General features: G+C 40.1%; 1 protein-coding gene across 1 annotated transcript in view; it reads left to right on the top strand.

Moving 5' to 3' along the window:
- The window catches only part of HTT (huntingtin), a 67976-nt gene that overhangs the window by 39156 nt on the left and 2087 nt on the right, over positions 1-26733 (top strand). Inside the window, exons 37-65 of the mRNA XM_054391590.1 lie at positions 973-1089; positions 2343-2465; positions 3507-3745; positions 4770-4912; positions 6510-6717; positions 8058-8199; positions 8555-8734; positions 10096-10272; positions 10509-10585; positions 10855-10993; positions 12194-12316; positions 13502-13715; positions 13921-14066; positions 14482-14659; positions 14932-15027; positions 16099-16286; positions 17127-17253; positions 17632-17732; positions 18272-18426; positions 19431-19570; positions 19736-19818; positions 20430-20560; positions 21190-21319; positions 22086-22241; positions 23027-23217; positions 23739-23853; positions 24419-24632; positions 24783-24888; positions 26331-26493. Of these exons, the coding sequence (XP_054247565.1) occupies positions 973-1089; positions 2343-2465; positions 3507-3745; positions 4770-4912; positions 6510-6717; positions 8058-8199; positions 8555-8734; positions 10096-10272; positions 10509-10585; positions 10855-10993; positions 12194-12316; positions 13502-13715; positions 13921-14066; positions 14482-14659; positions 14932-15027; positions 16099-16286; positions 17127-17253; positions 17632-17732; positions 18272-18426; positions 19431-19570; positions 19736-19818; positions 20430-20560; positions 21190-21319; positions 22086-22241; positions 23027-23217; positions 23739-23853; positions 24419-24632; positions 24783-24888; positions 26331-26493 (4302 nt within the window). The remainder of the gene's footprint in view (positions 1-972; positions 1090-2342; positions 2466-3506; positions 3746-4769; positions 4913-6509; positions 6718-8057; positions 8200-8554; positions 8735-10095; positions 10273-10508; positions 10586-10854; positions 10994-12193; positions 12317-13501; positions 13716-13920; positions 14067-14481; positions 14660-14931; positions 15028-16098; positions 16287-17126; positions 17254-17631; positions 17733-18271; positions 18427-19430; positions 19571-19735; positions 19819-20429; positions 20561-21189; positions 21320-22085; positions 22242-23026; positions 23218-23738; positions 23854-24418; positions 24633-24782; positions 24889-26330; positions 26494-26733) is intronic.

Raw genomic sequence — 26733 nt, 5'->3', positions numbered from 1 at the left:
TGTGAAATAATGAATAACTTTGTGTTACATAAGGTACTGCAATTGCTAGCAGATCCCCTCCTGACACACTTAACCTATTAAAGACCACCCATGCACTGCTCTTCCCACACCAGACCATTTGTAGTTCTGTTGCTGCACTGGTTATAAAGTAAGTCCTGGGTAGTTCTCTTCTTCCCTGGCTGTGGCTGGGAGTTTTGGCAGGGTGTCCCTGTAACTGGAGAGGCAACTTTTAACATATTTTCTGTTCCAACTGGAGCTCCAGAGTTCAAGTCACTCAGCCCAGAATTGCTTCTATCCTTTCTCATGAGAAAGCTTTTTGGGAAGAAAGTCATCTGATGATCATCTCTTTTTTTTTTGCTGTTTAATTGGCTGTGTTTCTGGACCTGAACTACCTGAATTTCTTTTATAAGTGCCCCACCTAACTGGTTTGCTGAACCAGATTCTTCTGTCCCTTGGGCCTGTCTATCCTTCAAAGTGTGGTCTCTATAACCCTCAACATGGTAACTAGAAGTGATCCTTGCTGTTGTTCTCCATTATGCTGTCCTATAAACTTTGATATCACAGTGACATATCCCAGGTGAATAAGCTCCATGAGAATGTCTGTTCTGTTGACCACATTTAAACTTTGAGCTACAGTAAGGAAAGAACATACATGTGGGAGACTGCTCTCTTGATTCCTTTCTGTGGAGCATGCAGCATTTAAATTCACTTGTTATTTTTCCAATTCTTTGAATAATCTTTTGACAAATGCCATTTAGAAAGTAACTTGAAAGGAAAATTCAGAGGTAAGAGCAAGCTTTTAATCTGAAAATGGGGGGTTAGAAATGTCATCTCATTTTTCATGTGGGTTATCTTTTCTTTCTGCTTTTTGGCAAATGGATGAAACAGTAAATGTTTTCCCCACTATGGTATTACTTCAATGTTTCCTGTTACTGTGGATGTTTACTTGCATTCTTTTGGACTCTTCCTCAGGTGCTAGAAATGTTCATTTTAGTATTGCAACAGTGCCATAAAGAAAATGAAGAAAAGTGGAAACGATTGTCCCGGCAAATAGCTGACATTATTCTTCCAATGCTTGCAAAACAACAGGTTATTATTTGAATTTTTTAATCTATAAACATGTAAAATAATTGCTGTAATGTATGTATCAGTAATGGGTTTGAGTATTTGATTTTTTTGTTATATGAAGATAGATTTTTCTTGAACGTGTTTGCCATATCCAAACAAATAGTTGCTGCAAGGTAAACTGTCTTCAAAGTGATGGTAAAGTTCATTAAGTATGTGCACTGTCTTTGAGGCTGTTTCAGAGGAAGCTTGTTCATCTCTTACATGATTATATCAGAGAACTTAGTTCATGGTGTGAAGACTCTCTCATATTTGTAGAATGTCGAAATTATTTTCTTTTGTGACTGCAATTGAATGAGGAGAATGAAAACACATAGTCTGCAGTTGCATTAATAAGTCACAGAATCATGGAATGGTTGAAATGGACCTCTAGATATTGATTTCCCCTCAAAGCAGGGTCTGCTGAAGCAGCTTACTTAGGACCATGTCCAGTCAATCTTTGACAGTCTTTAAGGATGAAGCCTCCATAACCTCTCCAGGCAACCTCTTCCAGTGCCTGAGCATCCTCACAGGCAGAAAACAAACTGCATTTAAATGGAACTTCCTGTATTTCAACTTCTGCCTCTTGCTTTTCATCCTAGTCCTGCATCCCATTGAAAGGATTCTGGCTGTTTCTTCTGTGGTGGCAGATCTGGGAGATCTCCATGAGGAGATCTCATGGCTGGAGAGAAGGGGCAGTTGCTGAATTTGATTTAAGCTCGTCCAGATTTTGAGTCCAGATGTTTGCTTTTTCCAGTTGATGGGTTTGTAACTTGTCTAAACAACCTGATTAAGTCAGGTGTCCTGCCTCTATTGCTGCAGTGTAATAATATTGTAGCTCTTTGCTTTTCTGGTGATTAGGAATTTCTTCCTCCTAGTTACCTGCTTAAGTTTATTCACGACCAGCACTGCTCTCTATAAATATGTCTGGTAGGATGTGCAGGGAGGAGAAAAGTTTTTCAATTTTATGAGTAGTCAATTTTCTAGTCTCATTCTCTGAATACAGCTTATTTCTCCTAATAACATATATGCTATGGATACTGAAGTTCATGTGACAGACTTTTTTTTGATCCATGTTCTCAAAACTCTTATGTAGGAGGGCCTGCAATGGACCTTGATTTACCTTCCATAGCTTTTGGTTGCTCTGAGTTTTGTACACACAGGTTAGCAAAAGAGAGATTGAAACCACAAAATGGTAATTCTGCGTTGCAGTTAACTTTTAGCTTTGTGTTTTACAGATGCACATAGACTCTCATGAGGCTCTGGGAGTATTGAACACCTTGTTTGAAATTCTGGCTCCTTCATCCCTTCGCCCTGTGGACATGCTTTTAAGGAGTATGTTTGTTACTCCTAAAACAATGGTAAGCAGGTTGCTGGTTTTGTGTTTTTTCCCAGGAAAAAGAGAATCTTTCAGGCAAAACAGAGGAGTTTGTGTTTATCTTTCTTAATTTTCAATATGATTTTTAGAGTACCTGCAGCAGAGTTTAGTAAAGAATTGGTTAGAACTAGCTTAATTTACTGAGTAAATGGGAATGTTCTACTGGCATGGGGTTGGAACTTAGTCTTTGAGGTCCTTTCCAACTTACACTATTAACCTACGAATCTACTTGCCTTTATTTTGTGTTTTGAGGATCAGAAATTTAGAGAAACATAGTTAAAATAAATTGCAATAGAATGCAATTTAGCAAGGCAAATAAATTCCATTTTCCTTATGGAAGTATTAGTACTGCTTTTATAGCTCAGAGGCTGTTTAACAGAGTGAGCCTAATGTCACAAAACCAGTATTTTTAACATAAAAGTCGTTCCTTTCTCATAAGAAAGACACAGAGCTGTTGGAGTGAGTCCATAGGAGTGAGTCTAAAGATGATCCAAGGGCTGGAGCACCTCTGCTATGAGGATAGGCTGAGGGAGGTGGGGGTGTTCAGCCTGGAGAAGAGAAGATTCTGGGGGGGACCTTAGAGCTGCCTTCCTGTGCCTGAAGGGATCCTGTAGGAAGGCTGCAGAGGGACTTTTCATAAGGGTGTCTAAAGGCAGGACAAGGAGAATTGTTTGCAGCTGAGTTGTGTTAGAATGGGTCTTCAGAAGAAGTTCTTCAGTACAAGGGTGGTGAGACTCTGGAATAGGCTGCCCAGGGAGGCTGTGGATGCCTCCTGCCTGGGTGTGTTCAAGGCCAGGTTGGATGAAGCTTTGAGCAGCTGAGTCTCATTGTGTGGTGTCCCAGCCCATGGTGGGGAGGTTGGAGTAGATGATATATGAGGTCCCTTCCAACCTGAGCCATTCTAGGATTCTCTGGTTCTCTGATTTTATACAGCAATTCATGAATTTTTTTTATTTTTTTAGTACACCTTGATGTTGTGTTACTTAACTTCAAAATTATTCTCTCTTCTGCATCTCTGTGTTAGGCATCAGTGAACACTGTCCAGCTGTGGATTTCTGGAATTTTAGCTATCCTTAGAGTTCTGATTTCACAGTCAACAGAAGACATTGTTCTATCCCGAATACAAGAGCTTTCCTTCTCACCGTATTTGATTTCATGTCAAGCCATTAACAGGCTGAGATGTGGAGAAAATAATCTAACAGCACCAGAGGATCGCCCAGAGGCCAAACAGGCTAAATACCTGCCTGAAGAGACCTTCTCTAGGTGCGTTGGCTTTTGAATAACTTAGAGAAAGATGAAAGCTTCTGAGAAATCACCAATACTCTGCAGTTTATACACATGTAGGACTGTTACCTGATAGCCATAAGGTCTGTTAATGATTTAGGATCAGTGTGTGTAGAGAAGGGAACAATGAGAAAGGTAGTGGAGGGATGAGATGAGTGGTTGATAGTAGGGACTTTGGACTGTGCTGATCTTCTTCTTGAGCCAAGTGCAGGACTTGGGACTTATTAAAATCAGGTCCACAAACTTAACTGGTAACTCTTTCCTTCTTCCCTGTGTGGGGACTGAAAAATGAGTCATGCCCTTAGTAGAAGCCCAGGTTCTGTACTGGAATCTGGGCAACAGGTGGATTTGAACCTATGAAGTTAGTCCTGCTCTTTATTTCCTCTTTTTAAAAAGCTGGCTTTGTGTAGTTAACTTCCTATGCCAATATCCTCAGAGAGTGACAAACTCCAGCCAGAGGAAGTGTGGAGAGATGCAATGGCATTATGTCTTAATATGGTGGGAAGCATTTGAAATAATTATTGAAGAACTTTTTACTCAAGTATGCGACTTCAGATAGAACTAAAATTCTATTTCTTGTTGTTCAGCTCAATGTGAGGGTGATGGGTAAAGGGAAAAGGGATTTTAATGTGACTTTATGTCCGATGGAAGTGAATTGAGGAACAATTACAGCCAGGAGCAGGACCTTCCTCAGATGTCCTTTTTTGGTGTTGCTTTTGGTCTTGCATGCATGCTAGCATGACTTCAGCTGATGAGGAGACAACCCAGATCTGAGATGTAATTATTGAATTGGTTTTGATTGTGTCTTTATACCTGTGGCATGATATTTGCTTTGAGACAGCCTGTTCTGTAGCATTTAATGTAGCATCCTGTTTAGGATGAATGGACAAGGACTTTGTATTTTACTTTTCCAACTTGCTGAGTTTCACAGGCAGCCTTCACCTTATTCTGAAAGGTGTTGCACTGCCAGTTTTTCTGTTGATCGTATACCTGGTTTTTGAAGGTTCTTACTGCAACTTGTTGGCATTCTCCTGGAAGATATTGTTACCAAACAGTTGAAAGTGGACATGAATGAGCAGCAGCATACTTTCTACTGCCAGGAGCTGGGCACACTGCTTATGTGCTTAATCCATATCTTCAAATCAGGTAACACTCTAAAACATTGCCTTGTGTTGTAGCATGCAGTGGCAGGGTGGTTTGCCAGTTCTGAGACAACTGTTGACTGCAGTGAGATACTGAGAAGGAATAAATAAGTGCCAAAGAACCTCCCGAACTTTGTGCATGCAGGGCACCATTTTCAGATTTCTGTCTGTGTGTAACAAAATGTAACGAGTGACTTTTCATCTCTTCTTTTTACTGTCTAAAACTTTGTGGTTTTCTTAAAGGCACCTGAGCCTCAAAACCACCACAAGTCCAAAAATGCAAAGCATTCTAAATTTGTGGTTGGATTTCTCCTTGGTTTTCTCAGTTTGGAGGTTGGTGGGTATGTCCAGACTTAAAATACTGAGGTACAGCTGCAGCACTACAGGTGTAGCTTAGAGCAACTTGTGCCTGGGAACAGACTAAGATGTCCTATCTTTGGTTTTTAACCACTATTCTTCTTGGATGCTTTGTCTCCTCACCCATTATGGTTTTTTTAAACACGTGAGCATTTTTGACTCAGGTGTATTTAACTGTGAGAACCTACAGGATTAGAAATTAACATTTTCAGTGTGCTACTTTGAAGTTAGAAATAAAAGGCACAAAATGAAAAGACCAGCATGCAGTGGCTTTCATGACTGTGGAAGGTCACTAGATGGTGCAGTTACTGCAGATGCAGGAAGCTGGAATAGTTTGCCAGTTGGAAGCCAAGTTTTGAGGCTCAGTTACTTTTCCCATTGTTTGCTATTTCCATTGTATATTTATCCATCCTGGGGGCAACTGGTTCACATGGATATGGAATGTACAGCTTCCTTCTTCCATATATCTGGCAAGGCAAGAAGCAAACACTACAGACTTCTTTCATTATTCCCATTAGCTCTTGGTTTCTAACTGGTTCTGAAGAAACCCTTTTCCCCCTGATCTTCTCATGGAAACTCAAAGCCTGTACCTTTAGAGTGCTTGAAGTGTGTCCATTTTCCTTTTTTCGCTATGTTTCATTTTGGCTTATGAGTACAGATTCAACGAGTCAGAAGGCAAAATCCAGCTTTTGTATTCACTCTGCAGGGTATTGACTTTCCTTCAGCATTTCCTTTTTGCACTTTAAGAAATTGGGTAGAAGGATATCAGCTTAGTTTGAACTAAGTGTGTTTGGGAAGCCATCCTCTGAAGTAGGACACCTGTAAGCAATCTTCCTCAGCACACGGAAGAGTAGTTGCAGAGTGGTTCTTAATTAGAACTTCTGTGGTTTACTTTATAAACAAAGCAAGCAACAATCAACCTGAAATCCTTGTCTTGTAATTAACAGTTTTAAATTCACACTTTTAGATGCATGATAGAGAAAAAGTTGAGAAGATAAATTAGAATGGTAATGAAAACTATCTGTAGCATTACTTACTGAGTCTGGGAGCTGGTTGTTACTGGTTGACGCACTGCCCTTGGGCAAACTCCATGATTTGTCTTCCATTTGTAAAACCATTCAGGATACACCTTTCTTGCAGGCTTGTGAACCAAGGTTTGTGTTCTCAGAGTACCTTCAATTACTTTAAAATTTCATAATTCATACCAGATCATAGTTTCTTTAATGTGCTGTTACTGCTTTCAGGTATGTTTAGAAGAATCACAGCTGCAGCTACCAGGCTTTTTACAGGAGATGGATCTGATGGTAGTTTCTATACCCTGGAAAGTTTGAGTGACCTTGTTCAGTCCATGATTCCCACACATCCTTCTTTAGTTCTCCTTTGGTGTCAAATCCTGCTTCTTGTCAATTATACCAACTACAACTGGTGGTCAGAAGTGCATCAAACCCCAAAGTAAGATTTATTTTGATCCCTGATAGAAATAGTGTGCCTTATAATAGCTAAAAAAACCAACTCTCTTTTTTCTGCTAAACTTGTCAGCTGATTGAATTGTATAGTTTGGGTTTTGAACTGGATAATTCTGCATTTACTTTGTGTGTATATATATTATCTATTTTGCTATCATTAGGCCTTTCTAACTAAGGAAATGTGTCCTGCAGTCAGTTGTTCCTCAGAAGAACTGCCAGTTAATCTTTCCACTTCTAAGACAAGAAAGCTTTATCTGTGTACTACTTAAGGCAATATTAAGGCAATAACTATAACAAAATATTCAGTATTTTGTATTTCATGTTCCTATAGAGACTTTGTATTTCACCTTGTAGCAAGTAACCAGCCAGCACAGATGACAGACGCTGTTGTGTTTCTGGTTGCTAGAACTGTGGCTGTTTGGTCTCAGTGGGTCTAGTGCTAAATGCTATCAAATCATAGTATCAGCACCCATGCTGGTTCTTTAGCATCAAGCACTTTGGTAACCTCACTTAACATTAGTTGTCTGAAATGGGAGATTTGGTCTAAATTGAGTATTCTCTCAGACTGGAATGATTCATTCTCTGGGGATAAGGAAGATAGCCCCTATAGGGTGGGTGTCCTTCTGTGTTAATTGAAGGGGAGATTAACAGCAGACCTGAGGTGTTTGCTGTTTACGCAGTGAGTGTTAGAGAAGAGTGATCTTGCTCTACAACACAAGTGGATCAGTGCATGCTCAAATGTGAGGTTCTTGCCTCGGTTCAACCTAAGGATGTGAAAAATACATACTCTGGTTTGCGGAAACGTGAAATTACTGGTCTTAGGAGCAGAGTGAGGCAACTAATGTAACTAAGGTGACATCTGCTATGTGTTGCACTTAAGTTTTTTTGATTTACCAATATCATCTTTTTTTTTTTTTTTTTTGTCTGAGCTGGGCATCACTTGCAATCACACAAAACTTGCAAAAACACAGGACTAAGTGCTCCGGAACACTGGCTTGGCTTGAGAAGAAAATACAATATTAGGTTCTGTTATCCTGCCAGAGATGCAGTAGCCCGTGATTTTCTTTTCAATTACCTGTTAAGTTCTTTAGGCTGTCCAAGAAGTAATAAGCATGAAAGTAAAAAAAAAAAAAAAAAACAGATACTGCAGTTGTTAGAAAGTGAAGAGCTGGTGAAAAAATGAAGTGTCTGCTTCAAACCAATATGAGGAAGGAATGAAGTTTCTGGGAAAATAAATATTATGTAGAGGCATTGGTGGGGTATTCCAAGCAATTGGAATGTTAATGTTTCATAAAATCACAACAGAACATGATGTGCTTCTTGCAGGAGACACAGTCTTTCTACGACCAAGTTGCTTAGCCCTCAGATATCTGGGGACAGCAGCGAATCCGACGTGGAATCGAAACGTGGCATGTGCAATCGGGAGATAGTGAGAAGAGGAGCTCTCATTCTGTTCTGTGACTATGTTGTAAGCTTTGTGTTATGCATTTTACAACTGTGGTCGGGAGTTACTTGATTCTAACAGTCTCCATTACTGATGTGCATTTAACTGAATCTCTCTGGTTGACAAGTGAAAAACAAAGACTTGTGAAACCAGTCCTTCTGTCTTCTGGGGGGTGCATCTGTAAGCTTGGGTGTGACCCCAGCTGGCATCGGGAAATTTGTTGTGTGAAAATAATGATAGTAAAATCCAGACTCTCTATGCCATTATTTTAAAATAGGGAATGACATATGAAGAACTGTGAGGGTTAGGTAAGATTTTTAGTAGTTAACCACTTCGCATGGGTGTTGCTGGAATCACATTTTCATTTTTTCCCCTCTAGTGTCAAAATCTACATGATTCAGAACATTTGACCTGGCTTATTGTGAATCATGTTCAAGACTTGATTAATCTGTCCCACGAGCCTCCAGTACAAGATTTTATTAGTGCTGTTCACAGGAATTCAGCAGCCAGTGGTCTCTTCATCCAGGCCATTCAGTCCCGGTGTGAGAATCTTGCAGCTGTAAGTTTAACTTTGCCACTGTTTTAAGAATAAAACCACTTACATTTCAGCATAAGTTTAACTGATAAGTATGCAAATTCTGACATTTCTGGGTCATCTATCAACTTCTAATTTTATCTTTAAAGTCACTTCTTTTAAAAATGCAAACTTTAAACCTTATAATTTATCAGCACCTTCAGTATCAGATGTGTTCCAATCCATCAAATCTGTGAATCCAATAGAGTTGGAGAAGCTGCTTTTCTTCCTTCCTGCATATTACCCCACATAAGAAATAGCTGAAGGGTAAATTAATGCTGTAACTTTCAGCTTTCATTTCAGTGTCTTAGTAGCATAAAGAACAGAGCCACTAACTATAGAGGCAGGAATAGCAGCTAGTCCATCTTCATAGGACCTAATAACAAGAAGGTGATTTGCAAGTTCACACCTTTCCCACTGATCTGTCCCCAAGTTACAGCAGTTTGGTGAGGGGATTCTTGTTTTGGAAGTTCAGTGCCTGTTTTTTTTTTTTTGTTGATTATTGAATATGAATATGTTGAAAGGAATATGTGAGGTTTGGTAGGGAAGGAAGGTTGTATGTATCCCTCTTAATCTTGGGAACTCGTTAGGTGGAAAAAGTCATTTGCTGGGCTTCACCTAGAGCTAATGGTGGGAGATGCTGCTGCACCCTAAGTAGCCTGGTAACGTTTCCTGTCTCTTCCCATTGCCTCTGTGCAAATCTGGTGCTTCTGCATTAGTGCTCTAGGCATGTGAGCAGCACACTTTAAAGTTGGATGAGATGAATCTGGGCTTTTAGTGTCTGGGAATCAGCAGAATGAACTAAACCAAAAGTATCTGACTGGAAGATGTGGTCTTTCTGTGGAACATGTGATGATTATCAGGGAAGTCAGTAAAATTTAAAAAAAAATAAATTTCTTTGTACCCCTTTTTAATTCTGAGCAGCCATTACTGTTTCTATGATTAAACATGTGCTGAGAAAAAATCCCTAATGTTTATCTGGATTTCTCTACTGTCTCTTGCCTGCTCATGTTCCTACCTCCTTCCAGCAAGAGTTCAAGCTTCTTGCTGTTTCCAAAGCTTTCTATAAATCCAATTTTGTCGCTTCAGCTTCTTTCCCTAAAAGCTTTGCTCCTTACTTTTGGCTTATTCTAAGAGTAAGATTTTTCAGTTAAACATCAAACAGCTTAGTGTTCATATTAATTAACCCACTAACTCAGACATCCACATACTGATTATGATACTCATCAGCTAGTTTTTCTTCTCTCCTTTTTTTCTAAATGCCTTTCCCTTTAGCTTTAAGGTCTACGTATGCCAATTGATTGCTTTATTTATGCCTGTTCTTTCTCTTTTGTTTGAACACCTAGCCCACAACTCTGAAGAAGACTTTGCAGTGCTTAGAAGGAATACATCTCAGCCAGTCTGGGGCTGTCTTAACATTATATGTTGATAAGCTGCTGTGCACTCCTTTCCGTGTGCTGGCGCGCATGGTGGACACTCTGGCTTGCCGTCGGGTGGAGATGCTGCTGGCTGCGACTTTACAGGTAAAAAATAAATCATTTCATTTGGAAATTAAGATTGGGTAGTGCTGGCAAATATCATCAAGGGTGGTAATTTAAAGTGCAGCAAAATATGATGATGCTTAAGTGGTTTTATTGGGAAGGAAGTTGTTATATGTAATAAGTGGTATGTGGGTCTTTATATTGCAGTTTTTCTTGCCTATAATTTTCCAAATCTGTTCAAAGTGCATGTGGGAATTCTGTGTATTTCTTTCCTGTAGAACAGCATTACTCAATTACCAGTTGAAGAACTTGATAGAATTCAGGAATACCTTCAAAACAGTGGACTAGCAACAAGGTAAGCAATACTAATTCATTGTGATTTAAGGTTAAGCATGTGGAAATTGAAAATCTAAATCAAATTTAAACCTTTATTGTTCACGATGCTGAGTTGATTTATTTTGGCTACTGATGCAACTTGCAGTTTGGCATTGTATGACTGCATATATCCAGCAAAGACCTTACAACCCTATTGCTTTTCTCTCTGAGGATTAGAATTGGCTCACTGGATGTCTTTCTATTTTTAAATGATTAACAAAACTCTCTCCTGATGTCTTCTTTTTTCAGACACCAAAGACTTTACTCACTCTTGGATAGGTTTCGTCTTATGGTAGCACCAGACTCAAGTAGTCCTTCACCTCTGGTTACCTCACACCCACTAGATGGAGAAGACCAGCCAGCTTTAGAGAATGTAATTCTAGACAAAGTAAGATTATTTTTAGAGTTACTAGAAGTACCTTGGCTGTAACCAAGCTGTTGCTCATTACAAAATATTTAAATACAGCTTATTTTTATTATGCAGTTAATGTTGTCAGATTTGTCAAGGAGTCTCAACTACAGAACAGTGAATGATTCCATGTGTTGGCTGACTATTGAAGTTAGGATGAATAATTAGCACGTGTATAGATGGCTGTTGACAGTGATGTGAACAACTATTTAGTTTTGTTTCTTTGTGTAACTTCAATTGAAGTATTTATCTACGGCTCAGCAGAGACAGACCTATACTCTTAACTGTCTTTGTTTATGTGTTTACTGCACTGGTCAGTTTTCTTCATTCCCTGAAAACTGTTGGCTGTCTCCTGGAAATTTATTATTTATTTCCACTTCTCAGCTTTAAGTTATGTTCTGTCTTTCATGTGCTTAGATGCATTTATTTCAAGTGGGGTGGAAGGCTTGAGAGCAAGCCTTTAGGACCTTACTTTCTAGTTTGCCCCATGGCACAGATAACTTCTTTGCATCCTTTTGCTCCCAAAAGGGTGAGTCAGCAAATTGAGGATGTCCAGTTATCAGAAGGAAAACAGACAAAAGGCATAACTGAGCCTCTTTGTATTTCTTAGGTAAATTAGTTATGTTATTAACTAATTCCTGTAGGCTCATCGTTACTCATTCAATGAGTAACATGCAGTGATGTGTGATGGTTTTCATTCATTTCAACATCATAGTGATGTTCATCTAGTGATTTATTTGAATCTGAAGACTTTTGTTCCTTAGCTTTATTATTTGGTTTAGGGTTTGGTTTTTTTTGCTATTCCCATTGTCACAGAATCACAAAATGTGTTTGTGTGGCTGCTGAGTATTCTGAGTTTTTTCCTAGATACTCTCCTCAGCTTCAGGACCTTAATACACACATGTGCTTAAACTTATTTTTACCTTGTTTCCTGTCCAGACACTATGGAAATTAACAACTTGCCAGTGAACATCCATTGGTCTGGTTTAAGGTTGTCCATTCACCAGTTGCCTGGTTTACCTTGCTTTTTCCTTCCAGTTGTTCTGATGTTAACATGGCCTGGTGATCTCTTAAATGCACCATGACACAATGCCAATGAGCAGCTCTCCCCCTGCTCTATGAACTGTATTTTCTGAAAACAGATATGTAATAAATGTCTCTTTGTTTTAATTGTTAAAGGACTGGTATGTGTCACTGGTGAGGTCACAATGTTACATCAAGTCTGACTCAGCACTGCTGGAAGGTGCAGAGCTGGTCAATAAGATTCCTCAGCCTGACCTGAACTCCTTCATGACCAACAAGGTAAATTCTCTTATCAGATAAAACACAGTCAGCTGAAGAGGATGTGATTGTTTTGAATCTTCTTGTTGGTTGTGTTAACAGGTTAGATTCTTAAATATAAACACTCTAAACTTATATAATACTGGTAGTTCACTTCTTGAATTTCATTTCGGTTTGGAAACTAAAATAGTAGAATCTCAGAATTGTTTTGGTTGGAAAAGCCCTCTAAGATCATCCAGTCCAACCGTTCTCTAACTCTGCCAAGCCTGGTGCTAAACCATGGCCTTTAGCACCACATCTCTAACTCTTTGAAACACCTCCAGGGATGGGGATTCAACCACCTCCCTAGGGAGCCTGCTCCAGGGCTTGAGAACACTTTCAGTGAAGAAGTTTCTGATGTTCAGCCTGAACCTCCCCTGGTGCAGTATGAGGCCAGTTGGCTCTCATTCTGTCACTTCTTCCTACGGAGAAGAGACAACCCCCATCTTGCCTCAGCCTCCTCTCAGGGAGTTGCAGAGTGAGAAGGTCTCCCCTCAGCCTCCAGACTAAACAGTAGATGTTTCGTTTCTGTTTCTAGCAGTGCTGCCAAAAGTAGCTTTCTGGTAGTACAGATTGGATGTATACAGTGAAGTGAAGGTTAGTTTATGTATTGCAAAAATCCAATTTTACCACTTTACACAATCTTGTTTTGCCATACAGATGTTTCAACCTTTTCAACATCTGTGCTAGATGACTTGCAACAGATAGTAAACCTGGTGTAAACAACATCTTGTGTCTTACTCTGTTTTCTAACAACAGATTTTGTTCAAATTCTCTGCATTACCTTTGCTGCTGGTATGCAGAAATAATAGTGGGAAACTGTTCTGAAAAAGGGTTTTGTTTGACTTAATGGTATGAAAATTTAGTGCTTGAAGGTTCCTTGTTTATAGCTCACCCTTAAGCTTTATTCACATATTGATCTGAAAATTCAGAGTAAGCATATTGATTTTTCTTTCCAGTACAGTGGTGTTTGGAGTTAAAATGTAAACCAAATTTGGGCTGAATTATGGTATGGTTAGACCACAAGAGAGCCCAGGTCATAGCATAAGTTATGTAATTAAGATGGTGAGAAGTTCACATTTTATTAGTATGCCACAATTTTACTGTCTGATTCTTGGCTTCTCTTTAATACAGTTTCTTTACTTTTTATTGACTATTTCATTTCAGGAATTCAACCTAAGCTTGTTAGCACCTTGTTTAAGCCTTGGCATGAATGAAATCTCCAGAGACCAGAAGAGTAGCTTCTTTGAGACAGCTCGGAGGGTAACTCTGGATCATGTGTCTGCCACTGTACAAAACCTTCCTGCCAGCCACCAGGTTTTTCAACCACTGTTGCCAACTGAGCCATCAGCCTACTGGAAAAAACTAAGTGATATCTTTGGTAATAGCAATAATGGTCTTTTTAAGTTTATTCTCTCCTCTGCAGAGGTACTTTACAGATGTCTTGTGAATAGCTGAGCTTACTGTTAAAAAAAAAAAAAAAATCAAGGTACCTGGCCTAAAACTGCTTGTGAAATAATTCTGAAAAACATTTATTGAAGGGGAAAAGCTCCAACTGCTAGATTTCATCCAGTCTTATTTTATAGGAGATGAGGGGATGTATCAGTCTGTGATGACACTTTGTCGTGCACTGGCTCAGTATCTGTTGTTACTCTCAAAACTACCAGCTGGTCTCCGTGTTCCTCCTGACAAAGAGGATGATATCCTGAAATTCATAGTGATGTCAGTGGAGGTAAGCAACTGGAGTATAATTAAAGATGTGATGAAATGTTGGGAGAGGGAACAACTTTAACTGAGTAAATTTGGATGGGCAGTGTCCTTAACTGTAGAAATCTCTTCAGTAGTTATTTTGTTTGACCTGTGTTGGTAAATCAGGTGGCCTTATGGGCTAAGGGCAGCTTTTTACAAAGAGAAGTTGATGAGAATGATGGAATGGCTTGGGAAGATGGATCAGTATATAATGCTCATCATTTTCTGGTACTTAAAATAAATTCTGTTCTCTTGGGGGAAAAAAAACAATCAGTATAACTTGGTAGTAAAACTTTCCAGATTGCTAAGTAAAAAGCCAAACAAACAAAACCTCTTTGATTAGAAGTTCTTTGATTGTGAGAGTTTGCTGTTAATGGGAGTTTTTTATTTTTGCACAGGCAATATCATGGCATTTAATGCATGACCAGATTCCATTAAGTGTAGATCTTCAAGCTGCTCTGGATTGCTGCTGTCTGACGTTACAGCAGCCTAATCTCTGGAATCTGCTGGCTTCTGCAGCTAATGTGACATATGCTTGCTCCTTAATTAATTGCATTAGATTTATCATAGAAGCAGGTAAGTCCAATTTGAACAGCTGTGAGGAAATGTTCCTAATAGATTGTCAGCCATCACTGCTCAAATGCTAGGTGTCTGGAATATTTTTTTCTTAATCTTTTTCACCAATTTATTGCTTTAGTTCCTGATCTAAAATTTTGTGTTCACTTTTGAACTTGGTAGATGCCTTGGACACATTAAATATTTGACTACTGTGTGTAGTTTGGTGGAGAAAAAGATGGAATATGAGATATATAATGGCTGTATCTTTGAATATTTTTGTCTTAATTCAGTTGCTGTTGAGCCTGGTAATCAACTTCTTAGTCCTGAAAGAAAGAAGAATACTTCAAAAGGCTTAAGTGAGGGTGAAGTTGATTTGAACACACAGAGTAAGTAAATGGTGAATTCCACTTTTGTCTTAAACTTCAACTGAAGAAATATTTATGGTTACCTTTTGGTATTACTTTAACACTTTTTTTTTTTAACAATGAGAGTTCAGCTGAGACCTTATTTGTATTTGATAAATATTTATTAAATATAAGTTGATATACTTTGACATAGTTGTTTTTTCTTGAAAGGTAAAAATGAATGCAGATTTTATTGGGGGGGAAGGATTCTGTTAGCTGTAGACTGAGACTTTTAAAGTATTGTGGGAGTTTTCAGTTTCATGTGGGAAAGGTAGAATTTAGACACCATTGCTCTACTGGGGATTTTAAGATAAAGCAGTAAATAAGAGAGAAAAGGGATCATTTCATGAAATGTTTCAAGTGGATAAATGAGAATTGAGGGTTTTTCTTTAAACCAAAGGAATCAATATCTGTATGTAGATTCCAGGACATGGTTTAGTGGACATGGTGGTCTTAGGTTGAAGGTTGGATTCAATGATCTTAATGATCTTTTCCAACCAAGACAATTTTTTGAGTGTCTGAATTGCCAATATTTCTCCTGAAGAATGGCAGATTCGCTCCCTGTCCTTCTACAGTGTGGCAGCACGGCATTGAGGAAAAAGTCAGGTGTCATCCACGAGTGTGGGTAACATTGTCTTCCATGTCCAGCTGCAGAGATGTCCTGCTTGTCAGATTTAGCATCAGGCCAGTTGTGAGACTGTTTTCTGATAGAACAGATGAGTTTGAACACTTGAAATTCTCACCAATGCTCTGTTCACTGTGGCCCATTCTGGCTGGGGTTCACATGTGAGCTGCTCTGCTGTCAGATCTCAGGTACCGGTGATCTCCAGCACTGAGGCTAGCAAACAGCATAAGCCATTGTGGGGAGGGTGGTGTCAGGACTCTTCAGCTAGCTGGAATATTGTAGAATATTTGTTTGTGTTTGTCCTTACTATGGTTTTGTCCTTTTTAGACGACACATTCCTTCATTAAGCATTTCCTACTTTTCTCTTTTGAAATCATGTGTCTTTTGAATAAATTGCTAAAACTGAATTTCCTTTTCTCCCAACAAAGAAACTAAGCACATTACTGCAGCTTGTGAAATGGTAGCTGAGATGGTGGAATGCTTACAGACTGTCTTGGCACTGGGGCACAAAAGAAACACCAGTATCCCAGCATTCCTTACTCCTGTCTTGAAGAACATCATCATCAGTTTGGCAAGGCTGCCTCTGGTGAACAGTTACACAAGAGTGCCTCCCTTGGTATGTTCATTGTGCTTTGTTGTCATCACTTTAAAAGCTATTGAACAACTCTTTGCAGACCAAATGTGGTGCTCTATCTCAAGTATTACATCACTAAGACTTCACCCTTTAGCTAGTTTGATCAGCTGGCTTGTCTGTTTAAACAGTGAGTAGCAAAGCCTGGTGGAGATATCAAAGAAGAGCTCACATGGATTTAAGAACACCTGATGATTATCACCATGTGTTGTTGGTGCTGTGAAATGAATTTGTTTTGATAAACTTCAAAAACAGTATTGGACACATTTCTAGATAGTTACTAAGTAGAGGAAAAAGGAGTTTCCTGATATGTGCAAGGCCATTTCTCTGTCCTTTCTGTGTTTCTCAGCACTCTTTGTTTTTGAGGACATGTTGAAAGAATCTGATTTTTCTTTGGGACTTTCTTGGCCACTTTTGGTTGTATCTTCATGCTTTTTCAGACATCAGTAATAAGTGAACTGGTTTCCCTTTTCAGCATAATTTCTGTACCATCTAGGAGCCATCTGGTATTTAAACTTTAATATGTGACAGGAACTTACTTGGTTTTATATCCAATCTTGGGCAGTAGTGCAAAATATGAAAAAACCCAAAACTAACCAAAACCCAACGACAAAAAAGATCAACACCTCTCCAATGTTAGAAATACCATGTAAAATGGGTATTGGCTGTGTAAGATATCAAATTTTTCTCTGAGCTCTTCTGTATTTGGAGAATTACTTTATTTACTGCTGCCTTCTTGCTTTTGAAGGGTGCATATGTATTTACAGCTGTCATGTTAATACCTTTTCTGGTTTGGATAAGTAGACTTTCTTTATATTTCTTCAGGTCTGGAAATTAGGCTGGTCACCAAAGCCTGCAGGTGACTTTGGCACAGTTTTTCCTGAAATCCCAGTAGAATTTCTTCAGGAAAAAGAAATCTTCAAGGAGTTCATCTATCGCATTAATACACTTGGTATGTACAAAACTGAGAAGTAAACCACAACTCCTAAATGCTTTTCTGCAGGGCTGCTCTCAATCTCATCAGCCTGTACTGATACCTAGGATTGTTCTGACACAGCTGCAGGACCATATGCTTTACTTTGAAAGTTGGACAGTCACAGTATTGGAATGTACATAAGAACAAACCTGAGCAGGACCATTTCTAAAGGGTTCCTCACTTCCTAAAATAGAGCAATTTTTAAATTGAAGCTTTAGTGATTAGGAAAAATGCCAGATTTAAGAGGAAATGGTACAGAATTAAATCTCTGGAAACAATGTACCCTTTTTTAATGCCATTCCATGTCTAAGTTTGTACTGAGACATAAGTGGCCATCTCTGAATGTCTCCCTAGGATGGATCAGCCGTACTCAGTTTGAGGAGACTTGGGCTACTTTGCTTGGAGTGCTTGTAACTCAGCCCATTGTAATGGACCAAGAGGAGAACCAACAGGAGGTAATGGAAATCACTGCATTTTTGGAATTTCATTTAACTTAAACTAGAAAAAATGTTTCTATTAATAGAAACCTGTAAAGCAGAAAAGTAGAGATTAAAACTGATAAATTATTTCTGTTTTTTATTTCCTTCTTTTCATACCCCTGTGAGTTCAGACACATCCATCTTCTGGTTGAAAGCTTCTCTAAGCATGTAAACATAGTGGAAAATTTGAGTGAAACCATTTCACCTTTCTGTTTCTCCATCACTCAGCACACACACAGGGCTCAAAGTTTGCTTGGTATCTTGTTTGGATTTAGGCACAGTAGGAATTCCCAAAACTTCAAGAGAAAGTGTTTATGGCAGCTAGATTTCTGGGTGGGAGAAGTCTAAATGTCAGACCTAACTAATGATAATTCAGTGGAAGGTGACAAACTGTTACTTAGGGTTTCAGGATTCCTTTGACTTGCTTTGGGTTGTTTTTTTTTTTTTTTTGTTAGTGGTTGTTTTGGTTGTGGAGATTGTTTTACAGTTCAAATTACAGTAAATTAATTTTGCAGGAAGATACAGAAAGGACCCAAATTAATGTTCTGGCAGTCCAAGCCATAACCTCCTTGGTGCTGAGTGCAATGACAATACCTGTGGCAGGCAATCCAGCAGTCAGCTGTTTGGAGCAGCAGCCCCGCAACAAAGCTTTGAAAGCTCTGGACACAAGGTATGCTCTCACTTGTTCTAAAATTCCTAACAGCTACACTTGTGGCTAATACACAATTTATAATGGCTTCATCTAGCTATAGCAAAACCAGCTATAGAATTATAGAATTGTTTTGGTTGGAGAAGATCTTTAAGATCATCCAGTCCAACCATTCTGTACCAAGGCTGGGGCTAAATCATGACCCTCAGCACCACATCTGTCCCTCTCTGAAACACCTCCAGGGATGGGGATTCAACCCTGGGCCCCCTGTTCCAGGGTACCCTTGTAGTGAAGAAGTTTCTTCTACTATCCAATCTAAACCTCCCCTGGTGCAATTTGAGGCCAGTTCCTCTCCTCCTGTCTTGATACTAGAGAGACGAAGCCAGTCCCAACCTGTCCTGAACCTCCTTTCAGGGAGTTGCAGAGAGCAATGAAGTCTCCCCTCAGCCTCCTTTTCTCCAGGCTGAATACCCCCGGTTCCCCCAGGTGATTCTCACCAGACCCTTCACCAGCTTTGTTGCCCTTCTGTGGACCCACACTCCAGCACCTCAATGTCCTTGTAGTGAGGGCCCCAAAACTGAACCCCGTACTCGAGGCGTTGCCTTGCCAGTGCTGTCTGACAGGGGGCAATCCCTTCCCTGGTCCTGCTGGTCACACTATTGCTGATCCAGGCCAGGATGCTGTTGGCCCTGACCACCTGGGCACATGCTGGCTCATACCAGCCAGCTGTGGCTCACAGTCGAATACAGACTGTGGTTTTTAAGCAAGAAGTAGGTACAGGTGTATCTGTTTACACAGAAGTTACCTCATGAACCTGCTGAGTTAAAAGAGAGTAGCTGCAAAAGACAGCATCTGATTAAAATGTGGTAAACTTTGCAGGGTGTGTTTCTTAGTGCTTTTCAGTTTGAACATCCCTGATAAAGAAAACAAGGCCAGACATGCAGCACTGTGGGGTAAGGTGGTCAGACTTACACCCAGGAGTTACAGGGAAAATCTGCTTACACTGATTTCTGTTGGGCTTTCAGGTTTGGAAGGAAGCTAAGCGTTATCAGGGGAATTGTTGAACAGGAAATCCAAGCAATGGTATCAAAGAGAGATAATATTGCTACTCACCACTTGTACCAAGCTTGGGACCCTGTGCCCTCACTTTCTCCTGCTACCACAGGTAAGTGCCTGTGGGCAAAGGGAAGGGAAGAGTGAATTTCTTTTATTTAAGAAGTAGAAAGTATATTCTGGATTTTTTTTTTAATCCAGTTTGGATGAAATTGAGCCATTTTTACATCTACTTTGTTATGCATCTTTGACAAGCTTGTCTTCTGTTTTGTTACAGGTGCTCTGATCAGCCATGAAAAGCTCTTACTGCAGATCAATACTGAACGAGAAATAGGAGATATGGATTACAAACTGGGGCAGGTTTGTTAAAGCCTTAACTCTGAACTTGACTGAACCTAGATTTTACATGTAGTATTTGTTTCACTAATTGAATAGTGAGTATTAGTGGAAAAAAACATAAATACTGAACTCAGATGACTGTTTTTCTTGAGGAATCTCTTGGACTGGGAAGACTAAATGATCCCTGGTGTGTCTCTAGCCATCTGCGTGCTCTCCTGAGATTCAGAATGGTTTGAACATTGCAGCTTTACAGACCCCACATGTTACCCACAAAGCCTGTTTATATCAACACTAGGCATCAGACATCCTGCTTGAACAATAAAGAAATGCCTATTTTAGCTCAAGATGAACAATAATTTGATGTAAGGGTGTATTTCTGTCTAAGAAAGAAGTATTCAGCTGTGCAAGACAAGTAGCTGCATAAAGAATTGGCTGGATGGCCATGCAGAGTTGTGGTCAGCGGCTCAGTGTCCAAGTGGAGACCAGTGACCAGTGGTGTCCCTCAGGGGTTGGTTCTGGGACCAGTGCTGTTGAACATCTTTGTCAGCAGCATGCACAGTGGGACTGAGGCACTATGAGGGTGTTAAATGCTGTGCTTCTTTTCCTTTTGTTTTTCTTTTTTGTGTTGCAAGGTCTCTATACACTCCATATGGTTAGGAAATAATATCACTCCCTTGAGAGAAGAGGAGTGGGGTGAAGATGAAGAAGATGAGAATGACACACCTGCTCCTTCCTCGCCACCAACCTCTCCTATTAACACCAGGTGTCTTGTCTTGTCTCTCCTTTGACTTGCCAATACTCTTTTTACCTCTTCATGTTGAGTTCGTTTAGCTGGGTTTACCACATAGAAGGAGATCATCTGTGAATTGGATGCTGGGAAAGAACTGTATCAATGCAAATGATAATATGATAGCTCTGCAATGAGGATGGGCTGAGGGAGCTGGGCTTGTTCAGTCTAGAGAAGAGAAGACTTCAGGGGGACCTTAGAGCTGCCTTCCAACACCTGAAGGGATCCTACAGGAAGGCTGGAGAGGGGACTTTTCATAAGGGTGTCTAGAGACAGGACAAGAGGGAATGGTTTGAAAAAGAGGGAGAGCAGGGTTAGACTGGATCTTAGGAAGAAGTTCTTCAGCACAAGGGTGGTGAGACTCTGGAATAGGTTGCCCAGGGAGGTTGTGGCTGCCTTCTCCCTGGAGATGTTGAAGGCCAGGTTGGATGAGGCCTGAAGCAGTGGAATCTAGTTGCGTGGCATCCTTGCCCATGGCAAGTAGGTTGGAGTAGATGATCTCTGAAGTCCCTTCCAATCTGAGCCATTCTGGGATTCTATAAAATCTAGTATTTTAGCAGTGCTGAAGAAGAGCCATTTTAACTCTTGCTTATTGTACCCTGCAGGAAACACCGGGCTGGTGTAGATATCCATTCTTGTTCTCAGTTCTTGCTGGAGCTGTACAGTCAGTGGATATTGCCATCAAACCCCAGCAAGAGGACACCAGTGATCCTGATCAGCGAAGTGGTGCGATCGGTGAGTCTGAAGTCTTCCTCAGAGTTATAACTGAGGACATGTTACCTAATGTTCAGAGGTAGGCAGCATTTGTAAAGCATCTTTTCACAGATGAGAAACACTGATTTATTTTTATTTGTATTTTTATTGTTCCTGGCAGTGCTTTTGTATGAGCAGTACAGAGATAGAACTTGAGCAGCTATTGCATTATAATGGTTTAAACTTGATAAGCATCTGAAGTGCATATTCTGCTACTGCACTACAAACAACTTACTCAGTGACAGTCAGTGTTTTACTTGCCTGTTTGCTAAAAGTAAATTTCAGGGTTTTGCTTATCCTACCTCTAAGAAAATGAAGATGGAACAACAATGTATTAGAGGATTAAATTGACTGCTAAAGTATAAAAGCAAAACTAAAGAACACAGGTGCGGAATGTGTCTTGACAGCCACTATTCACTATCGTAAAAGACTTCAAAGGAATCTGTCCTTGCAAAAGAGTATGTATTGTGGGATTGGGATCTTTTAGTACATTGTAAATGGTGGTGTTCATTCACTCTCCAGAGTTGTTAACTATAGTGCATTTGGAACAAAGGACCATTTGGAGGCAATTGTTATCTGAGCGGGATGGTGGAATTAATTCTGGACAACAATATTCTTCCAGACACTTGAGTTATTGTTTACACATTTAATGATTGAGGAATCTTCTGCTGATTCCAACAGAAGGAAGAATCAATTGTTGGTTGTCTGCTAATGGGCTTTTTGATATTCTGTTTTAATTTGTGTACAGCTTCTGGCAGTGTCAGACTTGTTTACCGAAAGGAATCAGTTTGAGATGATGTACACAACCCTGACAGAACTGCGAAAGGTGCATCCATCAGAAGATGAGATTCTTGTGCAGTATTTGATACCAGCCACTTGTAAAGCTGCTGCTGTCCTTGGAATGGTAAGAAATTTTAATGGAGGCTTATTGCAAATTCATGAGTGTCTAGGTTAATTCATCCTTAGCTTCTGCTGCAGAGTCTGAGTTACTTAGAGTGATGTGTCTCTAAGAGCATCTCTTAGCTGATCTGCATGTTATAAGAAGTAGTAAGATATGCATTCAGGTCTCTTAGAGACTGCAGACATCATTTCCAGTTGCCCCATATTCAAACAGAAAGGTTGTTTGGTTTGGGGTTTTTGTGAGGTTTGAGCTTAATTTAAATGTGCTTTTTGGTTTGTCTTAATCAGTTTGAGTTTTACCTTTGCCCTGGACTCCTTTGTTACATTTCAGGCCAGAAATGAGGACTCAGTGAGGCTGTTGCTAGATTTGCGTTACAGGTGAATGGCTGTAATCTCCTGAGAGGCTGGGACAGTGCATGTCTCCTTTTTCTCTAGAGTAAACAACTCCAGTTCCTTCAGCCATTCCTCATAAAACTTGTTCTCCAGATCCTTCAACAGCTTTGCTCTTCTTTAGATGCCCTCCAGCACCTCAATATCTGGTGCAGCCTCACCAGTGCTGAGTCCCGGCGTACAATCCCTTCCCTGGTCCTGCTGGTCACATTACTCTTCTCTGCAAAGAGATGACTATTTCTTATCTGGTGATATTAGTCCTGTGACATTTAAGGTAGTTCTAATGGTTCATGCAATATTTTCTGCTGTTTAATTTGTTCCAAGTATTTCCAAAAGACAGGAGTCACCAGTACCGAACCAGTGTTAACCTCTGGTGCATGCTCTTGTTGGGTGCATTAGGATAAAGCTGTGGCTGAGCCTGTGAGTCGACTGCTGGAATCAACCCTGAGAAGCACTCACATGCCAAGTCGGATTGGAGCTCTGCATGGAATTCTTTACATCCTGGAGTGTGACTTGCTTGATGAGACAGCAAAGCAACTCATCCCAATTATCAGCGAGTATCTGCTCTCCAATCTGAGAGGAGTAGCACAGTAAGGCTCTTCTTCCTCTTTCCCATCCCAGACTGCTGCAGGTGTGAACAAAAGAGCTCTTAGTGGTCTGCTGTTGTCAGTACATTTTGCAGCAGGCTGTTGTATCAAGCAAGTTTTGGCATTTTCATTGACAATGTGAAATTTGCTTTACAGAAATGAAAGGGTGCTTGAGAAAACTGCTTGATAGCTCAGACTTTTGTCTCTTAGGGAAATTGTCTTCCCTAAACCTTAGGCATAATCTTTGAATAAAACTTGCAATAATGAAGTTTATTTCCACTAAACAAGACAGGCAATGAGAGTTTGTAATTATATTGCTGAAAAGCTTCTGGTGTGGCACTGGATTCCCATCAAAACCAGTGCTTTCTTAGGGTATCTTGGTGCTACTCTGTGTCATTTTGGAAACTGCATCAATTTCATGTGAAAAAATGGACTTCTTATTTCTAAGGTTGTTTACATTGTCTCTATTTGTGACCTAGACAGCTTCGATGTAAGTGGCCAGTGGTGTTTCTGCTTCTTTACAGCTGTGTGAATATCCATAACCAACAACACATCTTGGTCATGTGTGCAGCTGCCTTCTACTTGATTGAGAATTACCCACTTGATGTGGGGCCTGAATTCTCTGCAGGAATCATACAGGTATTTTGTGGTGCCTCCAATCACAGGTGCTCATATGACCCTGGGATCACCACATAGCTATCTCTAGTGCTGAACTTGATCACTGTCGTGAAGGTTCACAGATTGCACTGGGTTGGAAGGTATCTTCAACAGTCTTGTCCAAACCCCCTGCAGTTAGCAGGGACACCTCTAACTAGATCAGGCTGCCCAGGGCCACATCAAGCCTGATCTGGAATGTCTCCAGGGATGGAGCCTCAATCCATCCCTGGGCAGCCTTTTCCAGTATTTCACCACTCTCATTGTGCACTTTCTCCTGATGTCCAACCTAAATCTACCCTGCTCCAGTTTCAAACCATTGCCCCTCGTCCTGTCACCACAGGCCCTTCTAAACAATCCTCCCCCAGCCTTCTTGTAGGTCCTCTTCAGCTATTGAAATGTAGTTCTATAGGTTATGCTTTTGGGGTTAGTTTCATCAGGTTTTCTGAGCACCTGATGCTGTTCTCTTCCAGCTGCAGTGGGGTGGTGCTAGAAGGTGACCTAACTGCATGTCACCAATCAGTTAGCTGGCTTTTTTTCCTTATTTCAGATGTGTGGAGTCATGGTGTCTGGAAGTGATGAATCAACTCCATCCATTATTTATCACTGTGTCCTGCGAGGATTAGAAAGACTTCTTCTTTCAGAGCAGCTTTCCAGGCTGGATAGTGAATCCCTGGTTAAACTGAGTGTTGACAGAGTGAATGTGCAGAGCCCCCACCGAGCGATGGCAGCCCTTGGGTTAATGCTGACTTGCATGTACACAGGTATTCACTCTCTGTATCCCTTTGATGTGCTGAGACACTAACTTACTAGCAGTGCTCATTTTCTTCTTTTTTTTTTTTTTGTTACCCAGGAGAAAAAAAGGTCATCTTTTAGCATTCACAGTAAACTGATAACAAATTCTTTTGGTTTAGGAAAGGAAAAAATCAGCCCCAGTCGCACTACAGATGCAAATCCTGCTGCTCCTGACAGCGAGTCTGTGATTGTAGCCATGGAAAGAGTGTCTGTCCTTTTTGATAGGTAAGGGAACAAGATGTGCAGTGGGGCACTGGGAGGGAAGTTGTTCTTTTTGGCACTGTGTGGTCAACTCTTTTATTTCATTAATGCAGCTTCTCTGCTTTCCATTGTTTAAAATTGGTACTGCTCGTATGCACAGCACCACTGATGGAACTGCTGAAGGCAGCACAAATGCACAGGAATGTAAATGGAAAACAGACACGTCCTAACTGATGCTGTGTGTTGCACAAACCATAATACTTCATAAATGTATTTCCAGCTCCCTTCAGGTCAAACTCTTAAGTGCTTTTCAGGATGCCTTCTGCATAATAAGGATATAAATCCAGTTTACAGGAAATAATTTTTCAACCCACCCGAAGAGTTTAAAACCTTTTTCCCCTTCCCCCACCCAAGTGTTGCTCTTTCCAAGGCTGTTAAGTAATTGCAGTGGAAGGGTACAGTAAAACTTCTGTATTCATCTGGAACTCATTTAGTGGAAATATTTCAACCCCCCTGTTTTGATCTGACAGCCTCAAGCTGTCTTAAGTGAGCATAGCATGTTAGATTTCACATGGTAGTTTGGGGGGTGCTGGTTTACATTTTTTTCAAGTGTTCAGTGGTTTCTGCATAAAACTGGATAAAAGTTTCATTTCTGCACTCAGTGAGAGCAGAAGTAGAGCAGTTCTCAAGTGCTTTCTCCTAAGGGTTAGCAAATTAAATGTGAATGCTACAAGCAGAAAATAACTATTGCAGGGAATAATCACACAGTGGGACCTTGATCTTGGCACAACAGATGCGGCCTTTCTTAGGAAGATTTTCCAATCAGGGTTATTTAAGTAAAATTGTCTTTAAATTAGAGCATCTTTTCCTCTCTTTACACTTCAGCACAGCTTGCCTTTCCTCTTTGGTCATCATGGTCTTGAATAACAAAACAGAAAGATGAGTGTTCAGCTTATAAATAATCTTTTTTCTGATCACTAGTAGTGATCTCCTGGTCCTTTTTTTGTTCTTGGTTAGATTTTTTTTTTTTAATCATTTCTGTTATTAAATCTTGCCTCTGATGCAATTCCAGAGCTTAAAATCTTGAATATTAAAAAAAAAAAGCCAACAAACAAACCAAAACAAGCCAAAAACCTGACAAAAACCAACTAACCAAACAAAATACCCTCACACACCCCCCTATCCCAAACCCCAACCAACCAAATACCATTCCCCCCCGAGTAAAACAACAACAAAAAAGGGGAGGAAAGGGGTCAAGGGCCCAACAACTTACAGCTTTGGCAGACCTCTTTGGGTGGATTCTTAGAATAAGATTCCATGAAGACTTGGATTCCTCAGTGTTGAATATTTTTTGCCTATCTAGAGATGAAAGCAAAATGTTCTTCCTGTTGCTAATTAAAGTGGAAAAGAACAAGATATTCACTGGAATTCTGTCCTAAAATATGTTCTTTTTTTATCTTTTTCAGGATCAGGAAGGGATTTCCTTTTGAAGCTAGAGTAGTGGCTCGAATCCTTCCACAGTTCCTTGATGACTTTTTCCCCCCTCAAGATGTGATGAATAAAGTTATTGGAGAATTTTTATCCAACCAGCAGCCTTACCCCCAGTTTATGGCAACAGTTGTTTATAAGGTAGTGTTTATAGCTTTTTTAATATCTTTTTTATATCTTTGACTGTTCTTTTCCTCAGATGTTCAGAGGATTTCTAAATAACTGCCAGCTAAAACAGAAAAAAATCTGTTCTGTTAGATCTGAGAAACTGGTTGCAGGGTTCAGCTGCAGTGCTGTGAACTGGAGGGCTAGAATCACCATGGCAGCTCACAGCAGTGCAGTTCAGTCTCTGATCATGGGAAGATTAAGAGAAAATTAAGG

Source organism: Indicator indicator, chromosome 23, assembly GCF_027791375.1.
Source record: "Indicator indicator isolate 239-I01 chromosome 23, UM_Iind_1.1, whole genome shotgun sequence".
Taxonomy (NCBI): domain Eukaryota; kingdom Metazoa; phylum Chordata; class Aves; order Piciformes; family Indicatoridae; genus Indicator; species Indicator indicator.
Note: the sequence above shows the minus strand (reverse complement) of the source record. Positions and strands in the feature narration are given on the sequence as shown.